The sequence below is a fragment of the Hyperolius riggenbachi genome, chromosome 7 (genome assembly GCF_040937935.1).
Source record: "Hyperolius riggenbachi isolate aHypRig1 chromosome 7, aHypRig1.pri, whole genome shotgun sequence".
In the NCBI taxonomy this organism is placed as follows: domain Eukaryota; kingdom Metazoa; phylum Chordata; class Amphibia; order Anura; family Hyperoliidae; genus Hyperolius; species Hyperolius riggenbachi.
Genome location: NC_090652.1, coordinates 50052593 through 50079291, shown reverse-complemented (window position 1 = coordinate 50079291; position 26699 = coordinate 50052593). Strand labels below are relative to the sequence as shown.

The 26699-nt window shown below is 45.7% G+C and overlaps 1 protein-coding gene across 2 annotated transcripts in view; it reads left to right on the top strand.

Annotated features, from left to right (window-relative positions):
- The first annotated feature begins 9772 nt into the window (after positions 1-9772).
- Positions 9773-26699, top strand: part of PFAS (phosphoribosylformylglycinamidine synthase) — a 41580-nt gene continuing 24653 nt past the window's right edge. The window contains exons 1-11 of one of the 2 annotated variants that reach the window (XM_068244024.1): positions 9773-9819; positions 17285-17412; positions 17613-17748; positions 19290-19395; positions 20739-20925; positions 21651-21756; positions 23802-23942; positions 24063-24187; positions 24263-24391; positions 24478-24609; positions 24706-24834. In XM_068244024.1, coding sequence (XP_068100125.1) covers positions 17301-17412; positions 17613-17748; positions 19290-19395; positions 20739-20925; positions 21651-21756; positions 23802-23942; positions 24063-24187; positions 24263-24391; positions 24478-24609; positions 24706-24834 — 1303 coding nt within the window. In that variant the 5' untranslated portion in view covers positions 9773-9819; positions 17285-17300. Of the gene's footprint in view, positions 9820-11447; positions 11481-17284; positions 17413-17612; positions 17749-19289; positions 19396-20738; positions 20926-21650; positions 21757-23801; positions 23943-24062; positions 24188-24262; positions 24392-24477; positions 24610-24705; positions 24835-26699 lie in introns of those variants that run through there. The other variant, XM_068244025.1, reaches the window with a different exon arrangement.

Sequence of the window (26699 nt, the reverse complement as noted above, 5' to 3'; positions counted from 1 at the left end):
AGCGCTTCATTACTTTACATTGAAGATCAAACGCTCCCAAAATGCTGCCTGTCCTGCGATTTTGCTAATTGCAATCACTACTATGGAATTTGTTACATTGATTTAAATTGGCAGAGCCTTTAGGGAAATCGCTAGCGATTTAAAGCGCTCCTTAAACACTCCAGTGGGTTCCAGGCCTCAGGCAGGGAACACACTTGCAGGGGCATTTTTCCTATGCTTCCCAGGTCTCTGCCGACGTGCATTCTCTTTTCTGATTGCGTTTTCCACAATACAGTGTAATTTCCAACATGTGTTGTGCAGAAAACGGAGCAATTTTAAAAACGTGCAACAACACGTGAATGAATGGTAACAACGTGTGTTTCTGAGCGTGGCTATTGACTTCAATAGCCAGTGCTGTTCCCTGCCTTGTTGAATTGAGTAAGGCTACTTTCCCACCAAGACGTTGCGTTTTAGGGGAAGTTATGGTCGCATAACGTGCCCCTAACGCAACGCATGGTGGTGTTGAAGTTGGACGTCAGATTGAGCCGCTCCGGGTTAGTGATAGGAAGTCCGGATCTTTTTAAGGATTCGGATCATTTGAATCGGATCATTGAAAAGATCCGGATCTTTGAACCGAATCATTTGAATCATTTTACTAGGGAAGCAGACTAGGTGGGAGGAGGAGGATGATGATGATCATCTGTTCCTGCAAAATGCATACATAGTCTATGATGTCTGAAGATCCTCATACACACCTTGTTTAACAGGATCTGCAGATGATTGTCAAATATGCAGATGAATGTCAGTTAAACAAGGTGTGTATGATGATCTGCAGATCTCATAGACTATGAATGCAATTTTGCAGGAACAGATCTTTTGAATGTCTTGCAAAGATTTCTGTCTGATGGGGAGTTCAGCTCCATAGAATAGACTGTGAAGGTATGGCTCTTATACTACATGGAAGGTGGTGAAATTGGTCTGTGGAAGACTTTTATCTGATGTGTGTACCCAGCTTCAGATACAAATAATTCTGCCTCATATAAATTTATAGCACATTCTATGAAGCTTGCAATTTGGCCGATCCTAGGTACTTCCTGCAGATTTTGATTGGCCCAATCCGAAGACACGTTAAAGTTGCAACCAGGTCGGAATTAGTGCCATCTCATTGAGCATTCTATTCTTTGGTCAGGTTTATTGGTGTTGAGCCATGCTGGTCTCATACTGGCAGAAGCTGAATGAAGACGCCAGCTCACAATATTCCACAGATACAGCCATAGCAATGTATTAAAGCGGATCTGAACTCAGAACATCCTCTCTGTTTTAAAAGATAAGTAACAGCATAATAACCTTCACAGAAAAAAAAACTTTTTTACAGCTGATACAAATCCTGCAGTGTGTCTACTTCCTGCTTTCATGGAAGCAGACATAAGGTTAACATCCTGTGATTACAAATTAGCTGCGCTGCTGGAGACTGCTGAAATTTCTGAGCTGACACAGCTGAAGAGATCAAACTGCACTTGTGGTTATTTACAGATAAGGGAGAATTAGAATTATGTGTGCACCTAGCCTTTAACCTTCCTGGCGGTAAGCCCGAGCTGAGCTATGCCGCGCAGGAAGATATCTCAGCCCTCGGTGGGGCGATTTGGCCCATTTAAAGTGCCGTACACGCAGCTAGCACTTTGCTAGACGCGCGTACAGCTTGATCGCAGCGGCGATCGCCCGCACGCAGCGGCGGAAGAGGGCCCCGCCAGAGCCCTGCGCTGCCCAGACCAATGAGTTCCAGGCAGCGCTATGGGCTGGATCGGAGGCGTCTGACGTCAGGATGTCGGCTGACGTCCATGATGTCATTCCGATCGTCGCCGTGGCGACAGGAGAAGCCAAACGAGAGCGCGTTATATACGCGTTCCCCTGTTTGCTATTGATGCCGGCGACGATCGCACTAGAGGGACACATGCACCCTCTAGTGGTGTTTCATGTAGCTACCACTCTGGTAGCTTTACATGAAACACAAAAAAAAGGATTTCTGCCTGTTTGGCAGAAAAATTAAACCGCCAGGAAGGTTAAGAAAAACGTTACAGCTGATACAAACCCTGCAGGACAGGCTCTTCTCTCTAAAAACACACGGTGCATTTCTCTCTGTTTTCCTTGTGTCCTGTGCAAGAGTCCAGATCCACTTTAAACAGTGAGAAATCGTCTTTGCATAGAGCATCCTTCTGTTTGTCCTAAACCAAAAAAAAATAATTATGTTGGTAGAGGGAAACCTCTAGATGCTTCATTCTTTTCCGATCCTCCCTGAGACTCCTTCACTGCCAGTTGTCACCCTCTTCTTCCTCACAGCCGCACACCCCTCGATCAACCAGTGTGGCTGTTCTGCGCAGACACCAGTAGGGATTGCGCCTGCACAATAGCACAAAGCTGCTGATGTGTGAAGAAAAAAAAAAATTGCATAAGTGGCTCTGCAGGCGTGGGACATACTGAGCACCTCAGCAGACTTCCCTCATCTGAAGTAAGTATATCGTTTGGTTTTGTTTTTGTTTTTTGTTTTTTTTGGTTCAAATATCCTTTAAATATAACGGCCTATGTGCACTCCCAGATTGAGGGTGCGATTCCACTAGAGCGGTGCGCGTCTGCGAGACGCGCGGCGGCTCTTCCGGGTCTGCGGGGAAAGCAGGCGAATCCCATCAGCTGTGCCATGCACGGCTATGGGATCTGCAGCCTCCCGCGCCGATTCGGATGGAAAAGCCAGCCGAATCGCTAGCGGTAGCGATTTGGCCAACGTTACCATTCCACCCTATGGCAGAGTTTCCCTGCACTATTCGTCTGCGGGGAAACTCTACGGATTCGCGGCGGTTTCTGCTCAAGTGAAAACGCGCGCTCAGTCTAAGTTGATTGAATCTGCTCACACCTCTGCATTTGATAGGCCTAATTCAATGCTGCATACAGCGTGCAAGCAGGCAAAAAACCACCATCTTGCAGAGCATCTCTGCTTCTCACAGCCATAGCTCTGGTGCCCAAGTAACTCTCTTAGGGCCCTTTTCCACCAGCGCGTTTGCGCTGGCTGAATCGCAAAAACGCAAACCGCTAGCGATTTTACAATCGCTACGGTTTGCTTTTTAACATAGGAATCGCGGTAGGTCATTTCCACTACCGCGATTCGTTTTTTACTTGATCGCGATCGCGCCGCGGAGCGACTTTTGCCGCGATTTTGCTATGTAGTGCATAGCATAGCAAAATCGCGGCCGCGAACGTCGGGGAATCGCCGCTAATTGCGATTCAGCAATCGCTAGCGTTCAGCGTGAACGCTAGCGATTGCTAGTGGAAAAGGGCCCTTAGGGCCCTTTTCCACTAGCAATCGCAATCACAAATCACAAACGCCAGCGATTGCGATTGCGATTTTTCATTAATTCTGTTATGCGATTGCGATTTGTGATTTTCATTTGCATTGCATTATCATTGTAAAAATCGCTCCAGCAAGCGATTGCGATTTGCGATTAGCGATTTCCAAATCGAATCACTGTAGTGGAAAATACTTCTCGTGATTTATATGATAAAGTAACAACTCTAGCAATTTAAAAATCACTAGCGATTTGCGATTTTGCGATTCAGCAATCACAATCGCTCTAGTGGAAAAGGGCCCTTAAAGGGCAACTGAAGTAAGAGGGATATGGAGGCTGGAATATTTATTTCCTTTTAAACAATACTAGTTGCCTGGCAGCCCTGCTAATATATTTGGCTACAATAGTGTCCGAATAACACCAGAAACAAGCATACAGCTAATCTTGTCCGATCTGACAATAATGTCAGAAACACTTGTCATTCCAAATGTTTTCACTGAACTCTACAGCTACACTCGAGAGCAGACATGTGCAAACTTGGCCCTCCAGCTGTTAAGGAACTACAAGTCCCACAATGCATTGCAGGAGTCTGACAGCCACAGTAATGCCTCATAAAGGCAAATGCATTGTGGGACTTGTAGGGCCAAGTTTGCTCATGCCTGCTCTAGAGTCTAGACTACAGCTGCAGTAAGGGCCAGTGCACAGCAAAAAGCACTAGCGTAATCACAAACGCTTAGGGCCCTTTTCCACTAGAGGCGATTGCGATGCTGAATCGCAAAAGCGCAAATCGCTAGTGATTTTCAAATCGCTAGGGTTTGCTACACAACATAGGAATTTGCGGTAGGTAATTTCCACTACCGTGATTCATTTTTTACTAAAACGCGATCGTGCCCCGGAGTGATTTTTACTGCGATTTTGCAATGCTATGCAGTGCAATCGCCGAGAAAAATTAGGACTTTGCTGAATCGCAATGGCTAGCATTTAGCGCAAATGCTAGCGATTGCTAGTGGAAAAGTGCCCCAAGCCCTTTTTGAAGTGTCTATTCTAGGCATGTGCCTAGCGATTTTCTAAGCATGCCTAGCGATTTTTGGAGCATTTTTGTGTAGTGTTTATTATTTTTTGTTACATTAGAGCTGGAACTGAACAGCTTCTGTAACAAAAACGCTTGAATCGCTCTGATCTAGCGCTTTTCAGAGCAATTTTCCACTTTCCTATACTTAACATTGAGGCTGAATCGCCTCAGAAATCAGCAAAAATGCTGCAGGATCTGTGTTTGTGTCTGGGAGAAAATCACATTGCTCTGGTGTGCTCCATCCCATTCAGATACATTAGCCAAGTGCTTTTCAAAGCGCAAATGTTTTAAAAAGCGCTCAGAAGCGCTCTTGATGTGCACCAGCCCTCAGGACTCTAGAGGCAGTTTTCTCATTTTTTAAGTGCTGCCGATTTTTCAAAATCGCACTGAAAGCGCTTCCACCATGAATCTCTATGAGAGAGTTCACATCTGAGCGGTTTGTTTTCGATCCGCTCAGAAAGACGGTGCATGGGCCATTTACGTCAGGAAGTAAAAAAATGCAATCGTTTGGCAAAACTGCTTAGAAATGCGGTTCACGAAAAAAAAAAAAAAACAGCATGAAGGTAATCGCCGGGAAATGGAAAGAGAAATTGCGTCAAACGCGGACGGCCACATGAACGAAACACAATGTGAACTAGGCTTCAAAGAGATTTTTTTTTAAGTGCCCCTGAGCAGTGCTGTGCAACAAGGATCCAGCGCTGTGACCAATATTTACCTTTGGGATCCAGCGCAGGTGCAGTAGCTGCTTCCCCCTCGGGCTCTGGTGGAAATAGCTGAGCCCGATTGTCTCCGCTATACTGTGCAGGCGTCTCACAGAGCAGTCCCGATTGGGCCCTGCTATTTCCACTGGCGTCCGAGGGGGAAGCAGGTACTGCACCTGTGCTGGATCCCAAATGTAAATATCGCTATAGTACTGCCAAACAATTGGGGGCGGGGCCTATAGCTTTGCAATGCATCAAACGCTGCAACTCTGCAGTTTGATCAATTTTTAATAGATTCCTTGCTGGAATCTACTGGAAATTGATGAATCAACTTTTTTTCAGAAAGGAATCCATTGTTTTGGAACACTGGGTGGAAATCTATAAAATCCCATCTACACCATACAATTTTTTGTGTGATTTGATTTGATTTGATTCATCGATTCGACGATTTGATTCAATCCGACATGTCCGATCGGGATTTGATTCAATTTGCCATTGCGGAACAATGGCAGATTGAATCGAATCGAATCCCGATCGGACATGTTGGATTGAATCGAATCAAACTGAATTACACAAAAAATTGTATGGTGTAGATGGGGCTTTAGGGCTTGTTCACATCTAGAGCGTTTTTGCTATTTTTTCAGCGCTGGCGATTTAAAGCACTTGTGCAATGTTTCCTTATGGGACTATTCATATCTGTGCGTTTCGTCAGCTTTCCGCTGACAAAAGCGCTCCCTGCACCAATTTTGGGGCAATTTTGCTATAATGGAAGGTATAGGAAAAGCCCAAAATCGCTTTCTGCGGTGATTGCATTCGCACTGTTTGTTCCGTGACTATTTACATGTGAAGTGCTTAGGTACGAGGCTCTTTAAATCTGGTCAAAAACTAGCTAAAAAACACAAATCACCACCAAAAAAGTGCTTACAAAACGCCTGCCTAAAAACGCAGCGCGCAGTTGAACGCTAGGAGGAGCTAAAATAAAATTGCGCTAAATATCGTAAAACGCTGGCGTCAGCGACTTCGATTTTAGATGTGAACAAGGCCTAAAGGTGCCCATACATCAGATGATGTATGGGCAGATCGACCAAGTGACAGATCACTCTGTGATCGAATGTGTTTGGAGAAAGATCTGTTGCCTTCCTATACAGCAGGAGACGGATTCTCGAGAGTTTTCCGCATGATGCCGCCTCGCTGGCACTGTCCCCCCTAGTTTACATGTACCCCGTGCCCCGGCATTAATACGTTACCTCTCCACCGCTGTGTCCAGACTCCTCTTCCGAGTTTGCGCCCCACGTGGTTGCTGCTGGTGCATATTTCAACCACGAGTGCGAACCTGGAAGAGGAGTCCGGACACAGCGGCTTAGATGTAAGAATGAAGGTGCACGGCAGTACATGTACAGTAGGGGGAGCCGCGGCTGGGGTGTTCATCATTCCATTATCGTGCTGTTACCTCCGTGCACCCAATCCAGCACGTCTGCCTGACTTCTTGCAGCATCTCTGATTGATACATGCAACCAGGGGCGTAGCAATAGGCCCTGCAGCGCCTGCGCCCGCGGGGGGGGCCCGCCCCCCCCCCCCCCCCCCCTGGGGCCTGCTCGGGGCCGTTTTTTGGGGGCTGGAGGGGTGGCAGCATGAGGGGAAAGCCTTGCCCACAGTCGGCGGGGAGAGGGGAAGTTCCCCTATCTCGCTCACCTCGGGGCTCTCCCCTCTGCGCTCCCCTCCAGCTAGTGAATGTGTGTGGGCAGCGGGCAGCGGCGGCGGGATACATACCTTCTTCCTTGCGTTCCATCGCCGCCTTCTCGCTCTAGCGGCTGACGTCACTTCCGGAAGCGGAAGTGACGTCAGCCGCTAGAGCGAGAAGGCGGCGATGGAACGCAAGGAAGAAGGTATGTATCCCGCTGCTGCTAGCTGCCCACACACATTGAAATTCTGCAGGGGGATTTTCAGGTGTCTGCTGCCCACATTACGATTTTCAGGTGCCTGCTGCCCACATTACGATTTTCAGGTGTCTGCTGCCCACATTACGATTTTCAGGTGTCTGCTGCCCACATTACGATTTTCAGGTGTCTGCTGCCCACATTACGATTTTCAGGTGCCTGCTGCCCACATTACGATTTTCAGGTGTCTGCTGCCCACATTACGATTTTCTGGTCACTGCTGCCCACATTGCGATTTTCTGGTCACTGCTGCCCACATTGCGATTTTCAGGTGTCTGCTGCCCACATTACGATTTTCTGGTCACTGCTGCCCACATTGCGATTTTCTGGTCACTGCTGCCCACATTACGATTTTCAGGTGTCTGCTGCCCACATTGCGATTTTCAGGTGCCTGCTGCCCACATTACGATTTTCTGGTGTCTGCTGCCCACATTACGATTTTCTGGTGACTGCTGCCCACATAAGGATTTTCTGGTGACTGCTGCCCACATTACGATTTTCAGGTGTCTGCTGCCCACATTACGATTTTCTGGTCACTGCTACCCACATTGCGATTTTCTGGTCACTGCTGCCCACATTGCGATTTTCAGGTGTCTGCTGCCCACATTACGATTTTCAGGTGTCTGCTGCCCACATTACGATTTTCAGGTGTCTGCTGCCCACATTGCGATTTTCAGGTGTCTGCTGCCCACATTACGATTTTCAGGTGTCTGCTGCCCACATTGCGATTTTCTGGTGTCTGCTGCCCACATTACGATTTTCTGGTGTATGCTGCCCACATTAGGATTTTCTGGTGACTGCTGCCCACATTGCGATTTTCTGGTGACTGTTGCCCACATTGCGATTTTCTGGTGACTGCTGCCCACATTGCGATTTTCTGGTGACTGCTGCCCACATTGCGATTTTCTGGTGACTGCTGCCCACATAAGGATTTTCTGGTGACTGCTGCCCACATTAGGATTTTCTGGTGTGTGCTGCCCACATTATGATATTCTGGTGACTGACTGCTGCCCACATTAGGATTTTCTGGTGACTGCTGCCCACATTACGATATTCTGGTGACTGCTGCCCACATTAGGATTTTCTGGTGACTGATGCCCACATTGCGATTTTCTGGTGACTGCTGCCCACATGGCGATTTTCTGGTGACTGCTGCCCACATTGCGATTTTCTGGTGAACTCTGCCCACATTACGATTTTCTGTCCCACATTACGATATTCTGGTGAACGCTGCCCACATTACGATTGTCTGGTGAATGCTGTCCACGTTACAATTTTCTGGTGACTGCTGCTCACGTTACGATTTTCTGGTGAACTCTGCCCACATTATGAATTTCTGGTGAACTCTGCCCACATTATGATTTTCTGGTGAACTCTGCCCACATTACGATTGTCTGGTGAATGCTGTCCACGTTACAATTTTCTGGTGACTGGTGCCCACATTACGATTTTCTGGTGAACTCTGCCCACATTATGATTTTCTAAAGGCCTACATTACGATTTTCTGGCCCACATTACGATTGTCTGGTAAAATGCTGCCCACTTTACAATTAATTTACAGTGAAACGCTGCCCCATTACGATTATTTGGCACCTATGGGGGGGGGGGCCCATCCAAATATTCGCAGGGGGGCCCAGTGATTTCTAGTTACGCCCCTGCATGCAACCAAATTCAGGCAAAAAATTGTTTGCATTCTGGATCAGGCATGCTTTTGGTGGCTTTGATTTGCATCAGAATCGATAATGATTATCAATTTGGAAGGTCAATCAGCCGCTAAGTCACCTGATGTATGGCCACCTTGAGGCTGGTGCACACATAGCAGAAACGCTAGCGTTGTGGAAAACTCTGCATTTTTTCTCCTAATAAAAGTCTATGGGCTGCAGGAAAAAAACACATATAAAAACGCATAAGCGGTTTCTATGCATTTTTAAAGCTGCATTTTCAAAAACGCTGGTTTTGTTGCATATTAATCAGGAACGCTGCAAAACCGCACAGAATGAAAGTCAATTGTCATTTTTCATGCGTTTTCTATACGTTTTTATTTGCGTTTTTTTCTAATAAATAATTTTTTTATTGTATTTTCGCTTACTGCTGTCTTCCAAGTGATTTCCATAAATTAAAAAAATAAAAAAGCATGGAAAATGCATACAAAATGCATATGTGGTTTGTATATGCGAACTGTAAACACATTAAAGCGCACGCAAAACGCAGTAAAAGTGCACACATTGACATTAAACATGACATAAAACGCAGCCTTTCACACTATGGCCTATGTGAACCCAGCCTGAACTGAAAAAAATAAATACGTCGAATATCAATACATAGTTTTGAATAAAATAAATACAGAAATATTTAACACTGAATAAAAGTACATTCTGTATACAATATATAAATGTACAATGTGAAAAAAATACCTAGATATAAAAATGTGAAAATAAATGAAGACAAATATTGTACTGTATAAATATCAATATATAATACAGAATAAAAAAATATACATCTTGGATACATTTTTATAATTGCATACAAATATTGTGCTGTGGATGTTTATTAGGGTCTTGTCATGTGATCAGGGTCATGTGAGGACATCCAGGGGTGCGTCACGAGGGTCCAGAGTAGCAAATTGATACAGAGTGACACTCATGGGACAAGTCTCATTCATAAGTCGGTGTGTGACTGAGACTCCCCCTCCTCCTCTCTGTGATCAGAGACTCCTCCTGTGCTGTAACCCCTCCCCTCCCCAGACTCCTCCTCCACTCCTCCAGAAGCCTCTGCTCTGGAAGCACATGGTGTAGGTGAGTGATGCATGCATAGTATGAGCTGTGCAGAATGTAGTATGTGCTATAGATATATAATCTGTACAGTGCTGGGCTAGCTGGCTGCTCTGTGTGTGTAGCTGTGCATTGGTGATTCAGGAAGTAGCTGTGTATTTGTAGCTGATGGCAGACATTCTGCAGCAGAGCATTGTCCAGCCACACACTGTGCCTGCAGCCTGAGCTCTCACCATACATGTCCCAGGAAAGTATCAAGAGCTCTCCATTTGTTGTAGGTGACATTCCTGAAACTGTGATGAATGAGACTTGCTTAGATCTCTTGTATTATGTGTGTGTATGTGGTAGGAATGACCATTGCAGAGTGGAGCTTTAGATTGTAAGCTCTTCTGGCCATTTTACCTCTCCTGCTTTGTCCTTTCTTGTAGTTTATGTCCCTGTATTCAGAGAGTTAGCCTGTCTAACCACAAGCTGTAATTTGATTTCTCAGCTGTGTCAGCTGGCTGCTTCGGCAGAGCAGTTCATTTGTAAACACAGGATGTTAACCCTATGTCTGCTTCCATGAAAGCAGGAATTAGACACACTGCAGATATATTGCAGGATCTGCATCAGCTGTAACAAAGGAATGCTATTACTATTTTTTTTTGCTGTTGCTTATGTTTTAGAGCAGAGAGGAAGTTCTGAGTCCAGGTTCAGGTGATCTGCAGAAGTGTCCCAGATTAATTGACCTTTTATGTTAGAAAAAGCCTGCAGAATAGCGTTTGGCTACCTTCCACAGTGCTTCCCATCTGCAGTTTTGACCTCTGCAGGGATTTGCCGATGTGGCGTCTAGAGCCAGGCAGACAACGGGGATAACCTGGATTGAAATGCAGCGTTTACGCGTACAAGGGCAAACACTACCAGTGCTGTCCATTCATTTAAATGGGCAGCCTTCAAGCAACGTTCACACTCGTGTGAACCGGCCCTAAAATGTGCTCTGGAAATTATTACCTGTCCCACTGGCGCTACTCCTTGCATCCTCCCTGTCACCCCCGTTACTGGGTAGCAGCAAGTGTGTGTGTGTGTGTGTGACTCCTGATGTATGGGTACCTTCACCGATATTCTACTATCACATTCACCTACCCTTCCTTTCACACAACCCCCCCCCCCCCCCAACCTACTCCTAACACTAATACCACACACACACCTACCTTACATGAACAGTGACGGACGGATGTGAGGTTTGGTTACACAATAGCTGAACCCCGGGTGCACTATTGCTTATCCCTGCCACTATCCAGAGTTTGAACCAAAGTCCTTGTGCTGCTTTTTCACTCCATACGCCGATGTCAGGGATTCGGGTATTTGGAATCATGTAGCCAAATTCCCGGCACCCCTGCTGCTCAAAGGATATTGGCCGGTGCGCCGACGAAATAACCTACTCATCGATTCTTCCTACATTCAGTGACAAACGTATAGGCAGGAGGGTTAGGGCCCTTTTACACTTAATCAGTTGCTCTCAGTTATAACTGAAAGAAAACTGATGGTACTTATCCGTTAGCCGGGCGCATCCTGCAGGTGGCGCTAATTATTATTCCCCCTCCAGGCCGACATGGATAGTAGGGAAAGCTGTAACTCTGGTGGAGTTTTGTCGCCACCTGCCGGATGCGCCCGGCTAACGGATAAGTACCAAACTGATTTTCAAAGTAATGCCCATGTTTTCCTATGGCACAGTTCACACTTAACGCGTTTTGACTGAAATCTTTTTCACAATGCACTGCTATGGAAAAACCGCGTACCAACGCATACTAACGCACACCAGCTGATTAAGTGTAAACAGGGCCTTAGGGTTAAGGAGGAAGAGGGGATAGTAAAGTGCATGGGATGTAGGCTATTTTCTTGGAGCACCAGAGTTGAGCTATATTATAGCAGAGCTCTGGCACCCAGATTGTACGCTGGGTGGCGCCCAGATTCCCTACTCCTAGTCAGCTGGAGCCATTGTGAACAATGGTTTCCGATATAAGTACACACACATGAAGTCTGTTGGCTGCAGGGATCAGGATTCAATCAACCGGGCTAGCAATGCGTTCTGTTGTTATGGAAGAGAGAGTGGGTGAGTGAGCTGAGAACAATGCATTCTGGGTCTGTCAGGTGTACCGGATCTTTAGGCACTGTCAGCAGAGTCCTTTACACAGGCTAGATTCTCAGCTGAGACAGTCCATAATGACCACCTCGACCAAATGCCATCTAGCATGCGTACCTATTAAGGGTACTTTGAACCGTAAATGTGATGCAACTGACCATGAGCACCTGCAGTGTGTGCTCTCCATAACTCAACCACAGGGGGATTTATCCAGCAGGTCTGTTCCAGAAGAGTAGATAGAGGATTTGTCATGTTTTCTCTGTGACGCTGCAACCTTGAACAGCTGAGAGCAGCAGATTATAGAAGGGACAAGGATACAACAATAAGAAGTGGTCTGGGGAAGGTTTTGTTATGTGCGGCCTCTGAAGGCTCATACAAACGTCCAACAAAAGTGCACGACCAACCACATGACATGACTCACCATACAACCAAGCGATTGCGCGACTTGTATTTTCCACGCAATAACCAACTGAAGGACCAACTCATTTGCATACTGCGCGCGCAATCGAACGACAGACTGCACAATATGGCTGCATTCAAAACAAGTACAAGTCGTTCAAACCACTTGTAAACACATGTCCAACTGCATGATATCAGCCCAACAGCTGTGTAAGCTAAACCGCCTGTTGGATCGGGCAAATAGCCTGTTATCAGTCGCTTGTCTAGTCGTTTGTCACAAGTTTACATCCCCAACTATTGTCCAACAGATTAAGTTTGTATGACAGTTGGGGGGGAAAGTTGCACATGCGTACAAGCCTTAAAGGGGGGGGGGGGGGGGACAGAAGCAGAGGATGTTTTACAATAAAAATATGTCGCAAACTGAAACAAACTGATTGGGGCTTGATTCACTAAACCGTGCTATGGCTTATAGCACACCTTATGAAAGATAGCACACCTTATAAAAGATAGCACACCTTATCAAAGTTAACACCTCTTATCAGAGTAGCACAGCGAGTGCTGCAAACCCGCAGGGGCTCAGGGCAGGACGAGTGCAATTGCCAAATAGCAGGCATAAGTTTGTAGCGCTTGCTATGCTACTCTGATAAGGCAAGTTAATTTTGATAAGGTGTGATATCTTTGATAACGTGTGCTGTTTGCAATAGCACGGTTTAGTGAATCAAGCCCATTGTGTTACCTGCCTGTGTGATCAGCAATTCACAGATCTGGAAAATGCTCATCCATTTAAATTCCCCCAATATGCCTGCAGCAGGAAGACTCATGCTTATCCTCCTCCTTCCCTCTCCATAGGACAGAACAGGAAAAACCTAATCACACCCTGCAGCTCTGGAGGGTCTGTTCTGCAGCTAAGCCTGGTACACACTTTCAATTATGATTGGCCAATCACTGACCAAGTTTACCACCTCCGTGTAGTATGAGATACATCATACTCATGAAGGTGGTAATATTGGTCAGTGATTGGCCAATCATAATTCAACGTTTGTATTGGGCTTTGGTGGCCAGTGTATGGACTCTTTAGCAGATATTTTGAAGATAATTTACATGCAAGCAGCTTTTAGGGGTGGAACGCCCTAGGAATCGCTGCAGCTCTTTTTAAATCGCACAAGCTCTGTGTGCAGCGATTCCTAGTCCGATTGAGATCCCGTTACGATCCTATTTGGAAGCGCTTCTGATTAGCATTTTTTTTTTTTTTATAAATGTTATTTTCACCAGGTGTCCCGATGTTCAGCTTCCGTCCATAGCCCCGCCCTCTAATGGAAGAGGTTATAGCTGCTTCTATAGGACCAATCAGAGAAGCGCCTGTGACCTCTATTGCTAGGGGGCGGGGCTACAGACGCAAGCCAGATATCAGGTCACTCTGTAAGTATAAATTACTTTATTTAAAATTCTAAATGTTTGGCCCCTAAATCGCTGCAAAATTGCTTTTCAAAGCAAATGCGCCGCATTGAGCGCAAACGTGCTCAAAATGCTGCATGTCCTGCAATTGTGATTAACCCTAATCACAATCCGTACTAGTGGGTTACCATACATTTAAATATATCGGCAAAGCATTTTTTTTAATCGCCTGTGATTTTTGGCAATTCAAAAATGCTGCCAAATTCGCCCTAGTGGGTCCCAGCCTTTACACAGGTGTGGATACTTTGCTGCATGGGGCAAGGAACATGTCAATGCCTGGTGCTGTACTTGCTCTGTCCGGCTCCTGGGCACAGTAGATTGAGTTATGGAATATCCCCGCAGCATATGATGGTCTTGTGATCACAATGGGTGGCTGTTTTTGAAAGGATGACCCTTATTCTTAATAAGGAAGCTTTCAAATGTGATGTATACTCTAGGCTTGCCAGGCAGTGCAGCCTCCTATCTGCCGGCATGACAGTGTTAGTAAACCCACGCGTGTCAGTGTTTGTCGCGTCATGTGGTTAAGAAAACTGTGTCATAGTTTTGACTGCTGCTGCAACGGGCGCACCTCCACTGCCTGTGCTGAGTGCTTGCAAGCCACTGGCTGGTGTGTAGGAGCAGCTGACAGGTGGTGGATTCACTGCCTTCAACCTCCTGTGTATGTCACTATAGATAGGTATTGACTGTAGCCTGGTGCACACCAAAACCCGCTAGCAGATCCACAAAATGCTAGCAGATTTTGAAACGCTTTTTCTTATTTTTCTGTAGCGTTTCAGCTAGCATTTTGCGGTTTTGTGAAGCGTTTTTGGTGTAGTAGATTTCATATATTGTTACAGTAAAGGGGTTACTGAACAGCTTCTGGAAAACCGCTCTGTTCTGGCGTTTTTCAGAGCAGTTTACGTTTTTCCTATACTTAACATTGAGGCAGAAACGCCTCCGCAATCCAAAAAATGCCTCACCCCGGGAGTATGCGTTTCTGCAAAACGTCTCCCGCTCTGGTGTGCACCAGCCCATTCAGATACATTGACCAAGCGTATCCGCAGCCGCAAGCGGCTGCAAAAACGCCGAAAAACCCGCTCGGTTTGCACCAGCCCTATATGTGTAAAAGAGACCTTAAAGGGGAAATGAAGTGAGAGTGATATGGTGGCTGCCATATTTATCTCCTTTTAAACAATACCAGTTGCCTGGCAGCCCTGCTGGTCTATTTGGTTGCAGTAGTGTCAGAATAACACCAGAAACAAGCATGCAGCTAATCTTGTCAGATCTGACAATAATGTCAAAAACACCTGATCTGCTGTATGCTTGTTCAGGGGCTACAGCTAAAAGTATTAGAGGCAGAGGATCAGCAGGATAGCCAGGCAACTGGTATTGCTTAAAAGTAAATAAATATGGCAGCCTCCATATCTCCCTCACTTCAGTTGTCCTTTACAGCGGACCTGAACTCAGAACTTCCTCTCTGCTCTAAAAGATAAGCAACAGGATAATAACCTTTAAGGAAAAACATTTTTGTTACAGCTGATACAAATCCTGCAATAAATCTTCAGTTTTTCTACTTCCTGCTTTCATGGAAGCAGACATAGGGTGAACATCCTGTGTTTACAAATTAGCTGATCTGCCGAGGCAGCCAGTTGACACAGCTAAGAGATCAAATTACAGTTGTGATTAGTCAGAGATGAGGGGGGATTAGACAGACGAAACACTCTAAATACATACAGGGTGCATTTCTCTAGGTTTTCCTTCTGTCATGTTCAAGAGTTCAGGTCCACTTTAACCATTAAAGGATACCCCAACTGAAATGTGCCATAATGAGATAAACATGTGTATGTACAGTGCCTAGCACACAGATAACTATGCTGTGTTCCTTTTTTTATTTTTCTGCCTGAAAGAGTTAAATATCAGGTATGCAAGTGGCTGACTCAGCCCTGACTCAGACAGGAAGTGACTACAGTGTGACCCTCACTGAAAAGAAATTCCAACTATAAAACACTTTCCTAGCATAAATTGGCTTCTGAGAGCAAGAAAATGGTAAAAAAATGGGAATTTCTTATCAGTGAGGGTCACACTGTAGTCACTTCCTGTCTGAGTCAGGAATGAGTCAGCCACTTACATACCTGATATTTAACTCTTTCAGGCAGAGAAAGAAAAAAAGGAACACAGCATAGTTATCTGTGTGCTAGGCACTGTACATACACATGTCTATCTCATTATGTCACATTTCAGTTGGGGTATCCTTTAAGCTGGCCACACATGTAGCAATGTTGTGACCCGATCCACCATCCGATTCGATAACTATCGAACTGGATGAAAATCAGTGCGGCAACAAGCATGCTTGATCGACAACTCGACCAATTTCGGGACAAAATGTATCGATTAAGCATGCTGGAAAATCTCGTTCCGACGTGGTGGATCGAGTGCATGGTGGTAATGGTGTGATATCGCAACAAACCTGATGGACCCCTGGGCGATTTCCGTCTGTCCCCTCACCGGTGCCTGTGCATTGTAATTACACTTGTTCTAGCTTCAGTGCCTCCCGGTCTACTCCTCAGCTCCCCCGAGCGCTGCCAGGCATGTGCATGTGACATCACATACACACACCACGTGCTATACCCGCCGCCATGTTTGGGGGAAGCAGCAGATGAGATCGGTAGAGACCGCAGGTGGAGCAGGTGAGATCACAATACACAGGGGCATATTAACATTTTGGGGGGGCTCAGTCGGCCCGCAGCAGCTCATTTCGGCACTGAGTGCCAAAGCTGGGCGCCATCATAGCAGCAATGCTATGCTGCGCGCCCCACGTAGCAGTAATTCGAGGCACTGGCAGTTGCCAAAACCCAAATTACATCTCCCTCCGAGTTGCTATAACTCAGAGGGGGAATAGTGTTTAACGCCACCGGGGAGTTTAGCGGCAGCAGGGAGAGCCATCATTTGGCTTGCCCGGTGCCAGGATAACATGTACCTGAGACAGACACAAGGCCAATACCCAAATTTATCTGGATACGGTCTGTGGTGTATGGGCAGCCAACAGATCTCTCTCCAATCAGGTCCAGATATATGGGCACCGTTAGACTGCTGCAGACATCTAAAGGCGTTTCTGTGTTTTCGCATCCGTACACCATGGACATCCTAAAGGCATTTCCGTACAAAACTGCTTCCATCTGCAGCTGATGTCTGTATGCGTTTTGAGTCGGTGCCGGCTTTCTACTTGCGATATGCAAATAATTCCAAGTTGATGCAGAACTATGCAAATGTTATTGCAAATCTATGCAGTTTGAAAATGGACCACTTCCACTGCAAGATTTGATTAGTCCATTTTACAATAGATATTCATAATAATGCCCAGCATTAAGTGCACATTTTAAATCCTATGTAGGGAGTTGTTGTTTCTAAATATTAAAAAAAAAACTGCATATTTTCCTGTTGGCATTGCAGCCAGCAGCACTCTTTACAGCTTTTATAAATGAGTCTATAGTTTGAAAGCTTATTTACTGTGTGTTGCAATTTCTTCCCCCGCAGGTCCCCTCGTCAGAAAATGGTGGTCCTGCACTTCTACTGCTCCGGCTCTGACGACTCCCTGCGTCTGCCCAATAAGGATAATGTGGAGACTGTACAGAGGGAGCTGTGCTACAATGTCAACTGGACAGGTGAGTGACCTCCACTTTCTTCTACAAGAACTTAGGAAAAAGGTAACCTACAGTATATTGCATTTTTGTCTTGGTTAAATGTACAGGGGGTGCATTGTTACACCCCTGGCTGACGATATAACCAAACACATATTTGTAGCCATACTGTCTGGTGAGAAGAATATGATGCTAACGTAGTTCACCTTCCCATGACTTCTCAGGCAAAGCTGGCCCCTCCAGCGAGGAGACGGAAATGTTGCGCTGGCTCTTCAGCTGCCCATTTGACCCGGAGAGCATCTCAGACAAGTCTTTTCTTCACCCGGAACCTTCCGACCTTATTGTAGAGATTGGACCAAGGTGAGCAATTAATAATGATGGTTCTCATGCGACCTGCAACACTTTGAGTGTTGAGGAGCACTTTATGCAAAAAGTTAGCAGCTTTCCTCTGAAGAGGGATACCTCCTGGATCCTGCAGAAGTTTCTCTTGTCCTCCTGGAGACCACCGTTCCCACGCATGGACCCCCGGATCATATACGACAAGAGCTTGTGGGATATGTTGTTGATCCCCAGGCTCAGCACTAAGGGGGCTCAGCACGGCCACTGCACCTCCACATGCATTAGTGGCGGCTCGCTGGCTGCCCAAAGTGCCCCGCTTCTCTCCCTGCCTCTGCAGAGGAGTGCAAAAGTGTTAACAGCAGCAGAAAAAGTGGGGCATGTCATCTGGCCATCTAATGGGGGGCACATCTGGCTATTTATGGGGGGAAGGGGCACACCTCACTATCTAAATGGGGAAGGGGGGCACATTTGGCTATCTATATAGGGAGGCACACCTGGCTATCTAAAGGGGGGCACATTTGGCTATTTGAAGGGTGGCACATCTAGCTATCTAAACAACCTTTGTACGTTTGACTTCACCCATGACCACGTCCACATTTTGATGTGTGGCCATGCACATTTTGTCCGGTGGGGGGTGCAAAAACTGTCCCCGGGCGCTGAAAACTAGCTACGTCTCTGCTGGAGTGGCTCCATGCTACTGAGCAGCTACGGCCGTGCTTGCTTGGGTGTAGCACGGTGGTCTGGAGGATCCAGAGGCTTTCCTCTTCATAGGCAAGTATCTGTTTTTTGGGGGGGAGGTTTGAATTAAAGGATACTTTAACAACGACAACGGCAAAACATGTGTAAAGCACTTCTCTCCCGTAAGACCCAACGTGCCTAAGCTTATCTCACACAAATTCATAGTTGTGGTTTGTGATATGTTACAGGGGTAAAAGCTACATGATCATAAAAGCCAGACTAAACAGGTGACTTTTCAGTATTGTTTTAAATGCCTCTAGGGTTGGAGCTGTCTTCATTGGACGTGGCAAGGCATTCCAAATGTTAGGGGCAGCATGACAGAAGGCTCTGGCACCACAGGTTTTGAGTTGGACTTTGGAGGTGTTCAAGTTATTTGATCTGAGGTTGTGAACCTAAACTAAGGAGAAAATGGGGCTGCCATTCTTATGGTCTTGTAAGCATGCTATGCTATCTGTCACTCTATACATATAAAGGAGGTGCCCTACAGATATCACATGGAACAGTTCATAAATAAAGAGGTAAGAGGAACGCTTAAATCTCAAAACAAGAATCTGGGATAGGGTTGTAATGCTCTTATTACCACGCACAACGTGTTTCGTGACTCTGGCCCACTTCTTCAGGTAGTGTGCCTATTTGGGCTGGTCTTCACTAGTGTACTTCAACCCTGGGCATGGTCTTGTGATTATTGCAGGCTGAGCCTTCCATTTTTCGTTGATTTACAAATGAGATGCTGCGTAGGGTCTTTTTGCTATAATAATACCCCTTTTTACATGCTAACGTTATGATTTTCAGTATTAATGATCTGATGCTGATTTCTTCTTCAGATTGAACTTTTCCACTGCCTCCTCCACCAACGCTGTGTCCATCTGCCGTTCCATTGGGCTCACCGCTGTGGACAGGATCGAATGCTCCAAGAGGTTCCTGATAAAGGTGGGAGTAACCCCCTACATAAGCGCTATGCTTATAAGATGAGACAGATTGTATAAATCTAATCAGCTTTGTGCTACTAGACTCTATCAACTTAAAGGCTAAACAGGGAATAGGGTATAGGGAAAAAGTAGGGACATAAGTAAATTAGGCATCACCTTTACCAAGTTGGGCAATGGTCCTGAACCTTATTTGTAAATACAAATCAAATTGACAAAGGGCTCCTTGGGACTCAACGGTGTATGCAAAAATGGAAAACTTTGACTAATACATAAATGTAAGACCAGCTGAAAAATGCACACGGAGCTAAAAAAAGCAACAGCGCTGTTGTCATTAAAATCTAGCCATCATGCATGCCACACTGACACACTTCACACCATACATAACCAGGTGATTTCTGGGTACCCCATAAATGGCAACAAAACAGTCTGCCTGCAGAAAGAGGGACAGCCTAGGATGAAAGGCACACAGGATTTTATAACAGTGTCCAATGTCCTCCGAATAGACGTAATAAGGTCTCATTCAAATGAACCGGCGCATCTTAAACCATATATTCACTGCGTGTAAGTTTGCATACTCACGACCTCCAAATGTCCATCGCAAGTTATGTGAAAGTATTACTTCACCTGGCTATTCAATCAGCCGCGCAGGCAGGCTGCTCCAATTGTAATCCACAAAAGGGGGCCCCCCTGGGTACGGTCCGGCATGTGATCCAAAGACGCTGGTAGGTCTCAGACTTAAGTGACTGGGAGACCAATAAAGCGCTTCTGCAAGTGTGATCCGCTCACCTCCCTTTCCACCAGACAACCGGCTCACCCCTTAGTCTATCCGCAGGCATAGGTGCCCTGCACAGGTCCCACTTCAAGCAGCCGGCCTACTCCATGGTAGAACGCCGCGCTCCACGCGCTAGAACGGGTTCCCCAGCATGTCACCGCCTGGTGAATCAGCGGTCAGTGGGCTTGATGAGGGCAACCAATCACCGACTAGTTTCGCTTGGCGTCACCAAGCTTCATCAGGGCCGGCAACTTAAAGGACAACTGAAGTGAGACGGATATATTTATTTTAAGCAATACCAGTTGCCTGGCAGCCCTGCTGATCTGTTTGGCTGCAGTAGTGTCTGAATCGCACCAGAAACAAGCATGCAGCTAATCTTGTCAGCTCTTACAATATTGTCAAACACCTGATCTGCTGCATGCTTGTTCAGGGGCTATGGCTGACAGTATTAGAGGCAGGGTAGCCAGGCAACTAGTTTTGCTTAAGAGGATACAAAAATGGCAGCCTCCATCAGTTGTCCTTTAAGGTACATACACATGTTAGTTGTAAGTTCATCTGTTCCATCTCTTTAGTTTCAGAAAGAGCCAGAAGAGAGTGAGAAGCAGAGACTTGTTGCCTCGCTGTATGATCGGATGACAGAGTGCATGTATGCAGAGCCGGTGACCACCTTTGAGATCTCTGTACGTCCCGAGCAGGTGTATGAGGTGGACATTCTTGGACGAGGAAGGGCAGCGTTAGAGCAGGCCAATACAGAACTGGGTAGGTGTCATGTGTAACTGTGTTTACAAAAACATTGTTCTCAAATTTTTCCTAAGATTCAAATTAATCAGTCACTTGAGTTAGACCAATTAGGAACCTGAGCATGAGAGGAGGCACGTAAAAACCTTTTCCACCAACAGTGGTTGTCCTCATACAATGGTTGCCCTGTTAGGGCGCTCAACATTGTGAGTATAGGCACTCATTTAATTTGTCTTTGTGTCTCTCTTCTGTGGTCTCTGGAGATTGATTCATTATTGACCAGGAAATAAGTCTCCAGATGGGGATTCCATATCAATGTACAAAAGCTCTTCAGGGAGGTTTTTCTTTTTCACGAGAGTGATATTTACTAGCATGACCGATTCCTCAACAACGCTTGGAAGGGTCAGTTATTGGTTACAGCAGACTATAGAGGTCATCCAGTCATTGGATTGTGTTGATGATCAGACAGAAGTGAGTTGTGGCTCACATCAGACATGGCTTTCCTGAGCACCCAGTTTCTGGCCTTGTGTTTGTGCTGTGTCGTTTATCTGATCCTCTGGCACAGCCATAGATAATTTCATGGATTGCTGCTTTGTACCACCTTGGATGGGGATGGCTTGCCCTGATTGAGGCCTTGAAAGAGGCAGCTTGGTATCCTCGGGATAGGGATTATTAATATTTCTAGTTGTAGATGTTTGGTGATTGTCCTCTCCTCAATATTGGCTCTGTGTTATCACTCTCTGAAGGTTTGGCCTTTGATTCTTGGGATTTGGACTACTACACAGCCCTCTTCCAACGGGTTGGCCGCAACCCCAGCAGTGTGGAGTGCTTTGACCTCGCCCAGTCTAACAGGTATGTCATTCACTCAGAACATCTATTGTACAATGGGCTGTAAGCATTGCTGGCAGAGATGGATAACCCATCGGCTGCTCGGCGCTTCTGCGCATGTGGGCGAAGGTCGACAAACTTTGGGTGGCCAGTGGGACACCAGGAAACACTGGAGCTGCAGTGAGGGACCCAGAAGGCTTCTATGGGCTGGAAGAAGCCCCAGGTGAGTAAAGATAGTACTTTTCACTTCGGGTGTCCTTTAAGGGAGATTCATTATAGGGTGTGCCATTGAGGGGAACACCATTACTTCCCTACAGGGTGCTGCTCCCCTTGCCCCCTGCATGTACTTCATGTGTCATCTTAAGTCTACCAGAGCTTCTGCTGGCTTTAGGGATGGTCGCTGGACTCCGCGGAATTACGATTTCTCCGATTCCGGCCGGAATTTGGTGATTCCGGTTCCGTTGCGACGGAACGGAATTGCTATAGCGCTATGGCAGAATTTCCAGTGAAAAATATGGAATTCTGCGGAATGCATTTTTTTTTTTTTTTTTTTTTTTTTTTTGCTGCCAAACGGATTTTTGCCTAAAAATAAGATTTTCCACTCGCCAGACTTAGAATTTCCACACAAACCTCCCTCCTTCTCCTTCCTCCCCTCCTCTCTTCCTCCCCTGAGGAGGAGGAGGAGGATCTTGTCTTCCAGGGAATTGTAGGGTGTCAAAAGCCAGCTCACATACATTAGGCAGGAATCGAACCCAGGTCTAGTGCTAGGAAGGCAGCTCTCCTCACCGCTATACCACCACCAACACTACATGCTGAAGCCAGCCTAGCATGTACCATTGTGATATATCCAAGAGAAAAATGAGCTTGCTTAGGGATTTGTAGGATGTCAAAAGCCAACTCGCATACATTGGCCAGGAATCGAACCCAGGCCTACCACTTGTAAGGCAGCTATCCTAACCTTTATACCACCAACACTACACACTACAGTGCTACATGCTGAAGCCAGCCTAGCATGTACCATTGTAATATACCCAAGAGAAAAATGTGCTTACTTAGGGAATTGTAGGATGTCAAAAGCCAGCTCACATACATTGGCCATGAATAGAACCCAGGTCTACTGCTTAGAAGGCAGCTATTCTCACCATTATACCACCAACACTACATGCTGAAACTTCTTGGAGCAGACTTACTTCCTCCCTCCAAAAGGCACGCATACATCCTCATAAAATCATTCAACAGCAACTGCGTGCACACAGTGGCGTAGCTAAGGAGCTGTGGGCCCTGATGCAAGTCTTACAATGGGGCCCCCCAAGCATTCTATACATAACAATTGATACGGCGCACCAAAACCTGCCAATAGCAACTACAGTGTCAGAGGTGCAAGAAGGGGATGGGAAACAGCTTGTTAATGATTACCACTATTCAAAGTGATTATTATTATGAGCACAGGACTAATAGAGAGCTAATACTGTAGTTGAGGGAGGGCCCTTTGGGGCCCCTCTGGCCCAAGGGCCCCGATGCGCTCGCTACCGCTGCACCCCCTATTGCTACGCCCCTGCGTGCACAGTCTTTGTGGTACACAGTCTCTGTGGCTGTTAACAGCACGTTCGGCTGTTAACCGAAAGGTTGGGGGTTCAAGCCCACCCAACAGTAGCTCGTCAGTAGCACGAATAGCGCCTGTGCTACCGACGAGCTACTGTTTGTCCCCTATCTTATTGCCTGATGAAGTGGGCTGTGCCTGCGAAACGCGTTGCATCTTTTTGGGGTACCAATATACATTTATTTGTTTAATTCAGACAGTATTTTGAGTCTGCTTTCCGGAGGTAAGTCCACCACTGCCTCCAAGCAAATTTTAACATTTATCCTGCTGGCGCCTCTGTTCTCTTACGATAACTGAGCAGTAAGTAGACTGAATGCAATTTAATTAGATTGTTCAGGGAAGCCTTCATACAACGTAGATGTAGTAAGATTGGTCATAATCGTAGAATCATGTCCTCAGTTTAGTAACCGTTTCTCCCGTTTCTTCTCCTTTGCTCAATAAACACTTTTGCTGATTGTCCCCCCTGCAGTGAGCACAGCAGGCATTGGTTTTTCAAGGGCCGCCTGGTGGTTGAGGGACAGAAGAAGCCCCACTCTCTGTTTGATATCATCATGAAGACCCAGGAGACCAGCAACCAGAATAACATCATTAAGTTCTGTGATAACAGCAGGTCGGTACCTAGGATGATGAGTTCTGAATGTGTCCTCATGAGCCTCTTTTTTTTTTTTTTTTTTTTATATTCTCTCCTCTGGTTGCTTATTGAATACTATGTGGTATGTTGTCTACCCAGTGCTATCCAAGGAAGGGCGGTGAAAAGTCTTATTCCCGATGACCCAACTCGTGCTAGCCGCTATCACCTGCATGATTCCACTAGGCACCTTATCTTTACCGCGGAAACTCACAACTTCCCCACTGGTAAGTGCCACCCATAGCTGTTTCTACTTAGTACTCTAAGACAAGCTTGACGGTCGGATGACTTCTGTTTTTCAGGCGTGGCTCCATTTAGTGGTGCCACTACAGGCACTGGAGGCCGTATTCGAGATGTGCAGAGCACCGGGAAGGGGGCGCATGTCATAGCTGGGACTGCCGGTTATTGCTTTGGCAACTTGCACATTCCAGGTAATTTGGCATTAACCCACCTTTCCCTTATACCAATCTATCTGACACCTCCTCCGACTTCTAAGCATGTTCTCATATCCACCAAGGTTACACCCTGCCCTGGGAGGACAACACATATCAATATCCAGTCCAGTTTGCCCGGCCTCTGGAGGTTGCCATTGAAGCCAGTAATGGTGCATCTGATTACGGCAACAAATTTGGGGAACCGGTACTGGCCGGTAAGATGGTTTATGAGCTCTGTAAGTTTTACAACGGTTCCATATCGTTCCATCACTAAGCTTGTCATCATCTCTCCTTGTGTCACCAATCTGCAGGGTTTGCTCGCTCCTTCGGACTGCGCCTGCCCTCAGGGGAGAGGCGGGAGTGGGTGAAACCCATCATGTTCAGCGGAGGAATTGGATCAATGGAGGACCTTCATCAGAAGAAGGAGGCTCCTGAAAAAGGTGAGGAACCTTATTAATATGGTGGCTCAGTGAATCATGTTTTTGATTTCTGCCAAAGAGGTTTTGGATGTAGAGTTCAAATTTTACAGACCTGAAGTAGAGACACAATATCTAGGCATGGCCAAAAAAAACAGAATCTGTGAGCCACATAAACCAGGCCAGTTTACAGTAAATAGTATGTACCTATGTTAAGCACCTAAAGAAATGGCTATGTGATGGACATAGTAGTAGGTGCTGGCATTCCGTGATTGCAGTGTAATTACTTTTCTTAAAGTGGATCTCTACATTCCCTAAAATAAGACATGTTGATTACAACCCAATATGCCAAGCCAGTCAATTGGATATTGATCAATTCCTACACCACACAATTCACATTCAATCTCGGTAGATTGCATGCAGAGGATGTCCTGGCCAGGATGAATCTTAAAGCCCCATCTACACCATACCATTTTTTTGTGTGATTTGATTCATTGATTTGATTTGATTCAATCCAACATGTCCGATCGGGATTCGATTTGCCATTGCAAAACAATGGCAAATTGAATCGAATCCCGCTCGGAACGTGTTGGATTGTATCGAATCGGACAAAAAATGGTATGGTGTAGATGGGGCTTAATAAAGCTTAGTCCATACAATCTGGCCTAATTTCTTCTTTGAGAGTAACAAAAAGCGAATTTACCTGAAAAACGCATTGACAAGTTTTCTATGTGCAATTACGTTTTTTTCAACTTTATTGGTTGATTGTCTTTCAGTACTTTTTGCTTTTTAGCGTTTGTAAGTTATTTTATTTTTAGTTTGCACCTCTCAAAGGAGGTTGTAATTTAAAGTGCACAGGATACAAGGAAAACAGAGAGAAATGTGCCATTTGTGTTTTTTAGAGAAAAGAGCCTTTCTAATGCCTCCCTCCTCTGTAAGTAATCATAAGTGTAATTTGATCTCTCAGCTGTGTCAGCACATCATTTTGGCATTCCTCGGCAGACACAGCTAATATGTAAACAAAGGATGTTAACTCTTTTTCTGCTCCCATGAAACCAGGAAGTGGACACACTGCATATTTATTGCAGGAGATCTATAAACTGAAACAGATTGTTTTTTCTTTAAAGGTGGTTATGCTGTTGCTTATCTTTTTAGAGCAGAGAGGAAATTCAGATTTCATTCCATTTAAATATCATCCTGTTTTTTTGTTGTTTGTTTGTTTGTATGTATGAGTACAACACGTAGTGGCGTTTGGTGTCTTTCCTTGACCCTTATTTTTGCGGTCCTTGGGCACAGATGATTCCACAGATCTTAGGGGGGTTGATAATAAACACAAGGGGTAAAAATATGTTGTTTCCCCAGGGCTACAAGAAAACTGTACAGTTTTTGTGTAGAACCCTAGTTGCTCTGGAATGGATTATACTTAAAGAGAATCTGTATTGTTAAAATCGCACAAAAGTAAACATACCAGTGCGTTAGGGGACATCTCCTATTACCCTCTGTCACAATTTCGATGCTCCTCACCGCATTAAAAGTGGTTAAAAACAGTTTTTAAAAGTTTGTTTATAAACAAACAAAATGGCCACCAAAACAGGAAGTAGATTGATGTACAGTATGTCCACACATAGAAAATACATCCATACACAAGCAGGCTGTATACAGCCATCCTTTTGAATCTCAAGAGATCATTTGTGTGTTTCTTTCCCCCTGCAGCTATCTTCCACTAAAGTGTCAGGCTATTTCTTCCTGCAGAGTGCAGACAGCTGTGCCTGTATGTAATTCCTCAGTATGTGAAAGCCCAGCCAGCTCAGAGGAGGATTTATCCAGCTTGTAAAAGATAATAGAGCAGTGAGAAGCTGCCCTAATCTAAATAACACACAGGCAGTGTG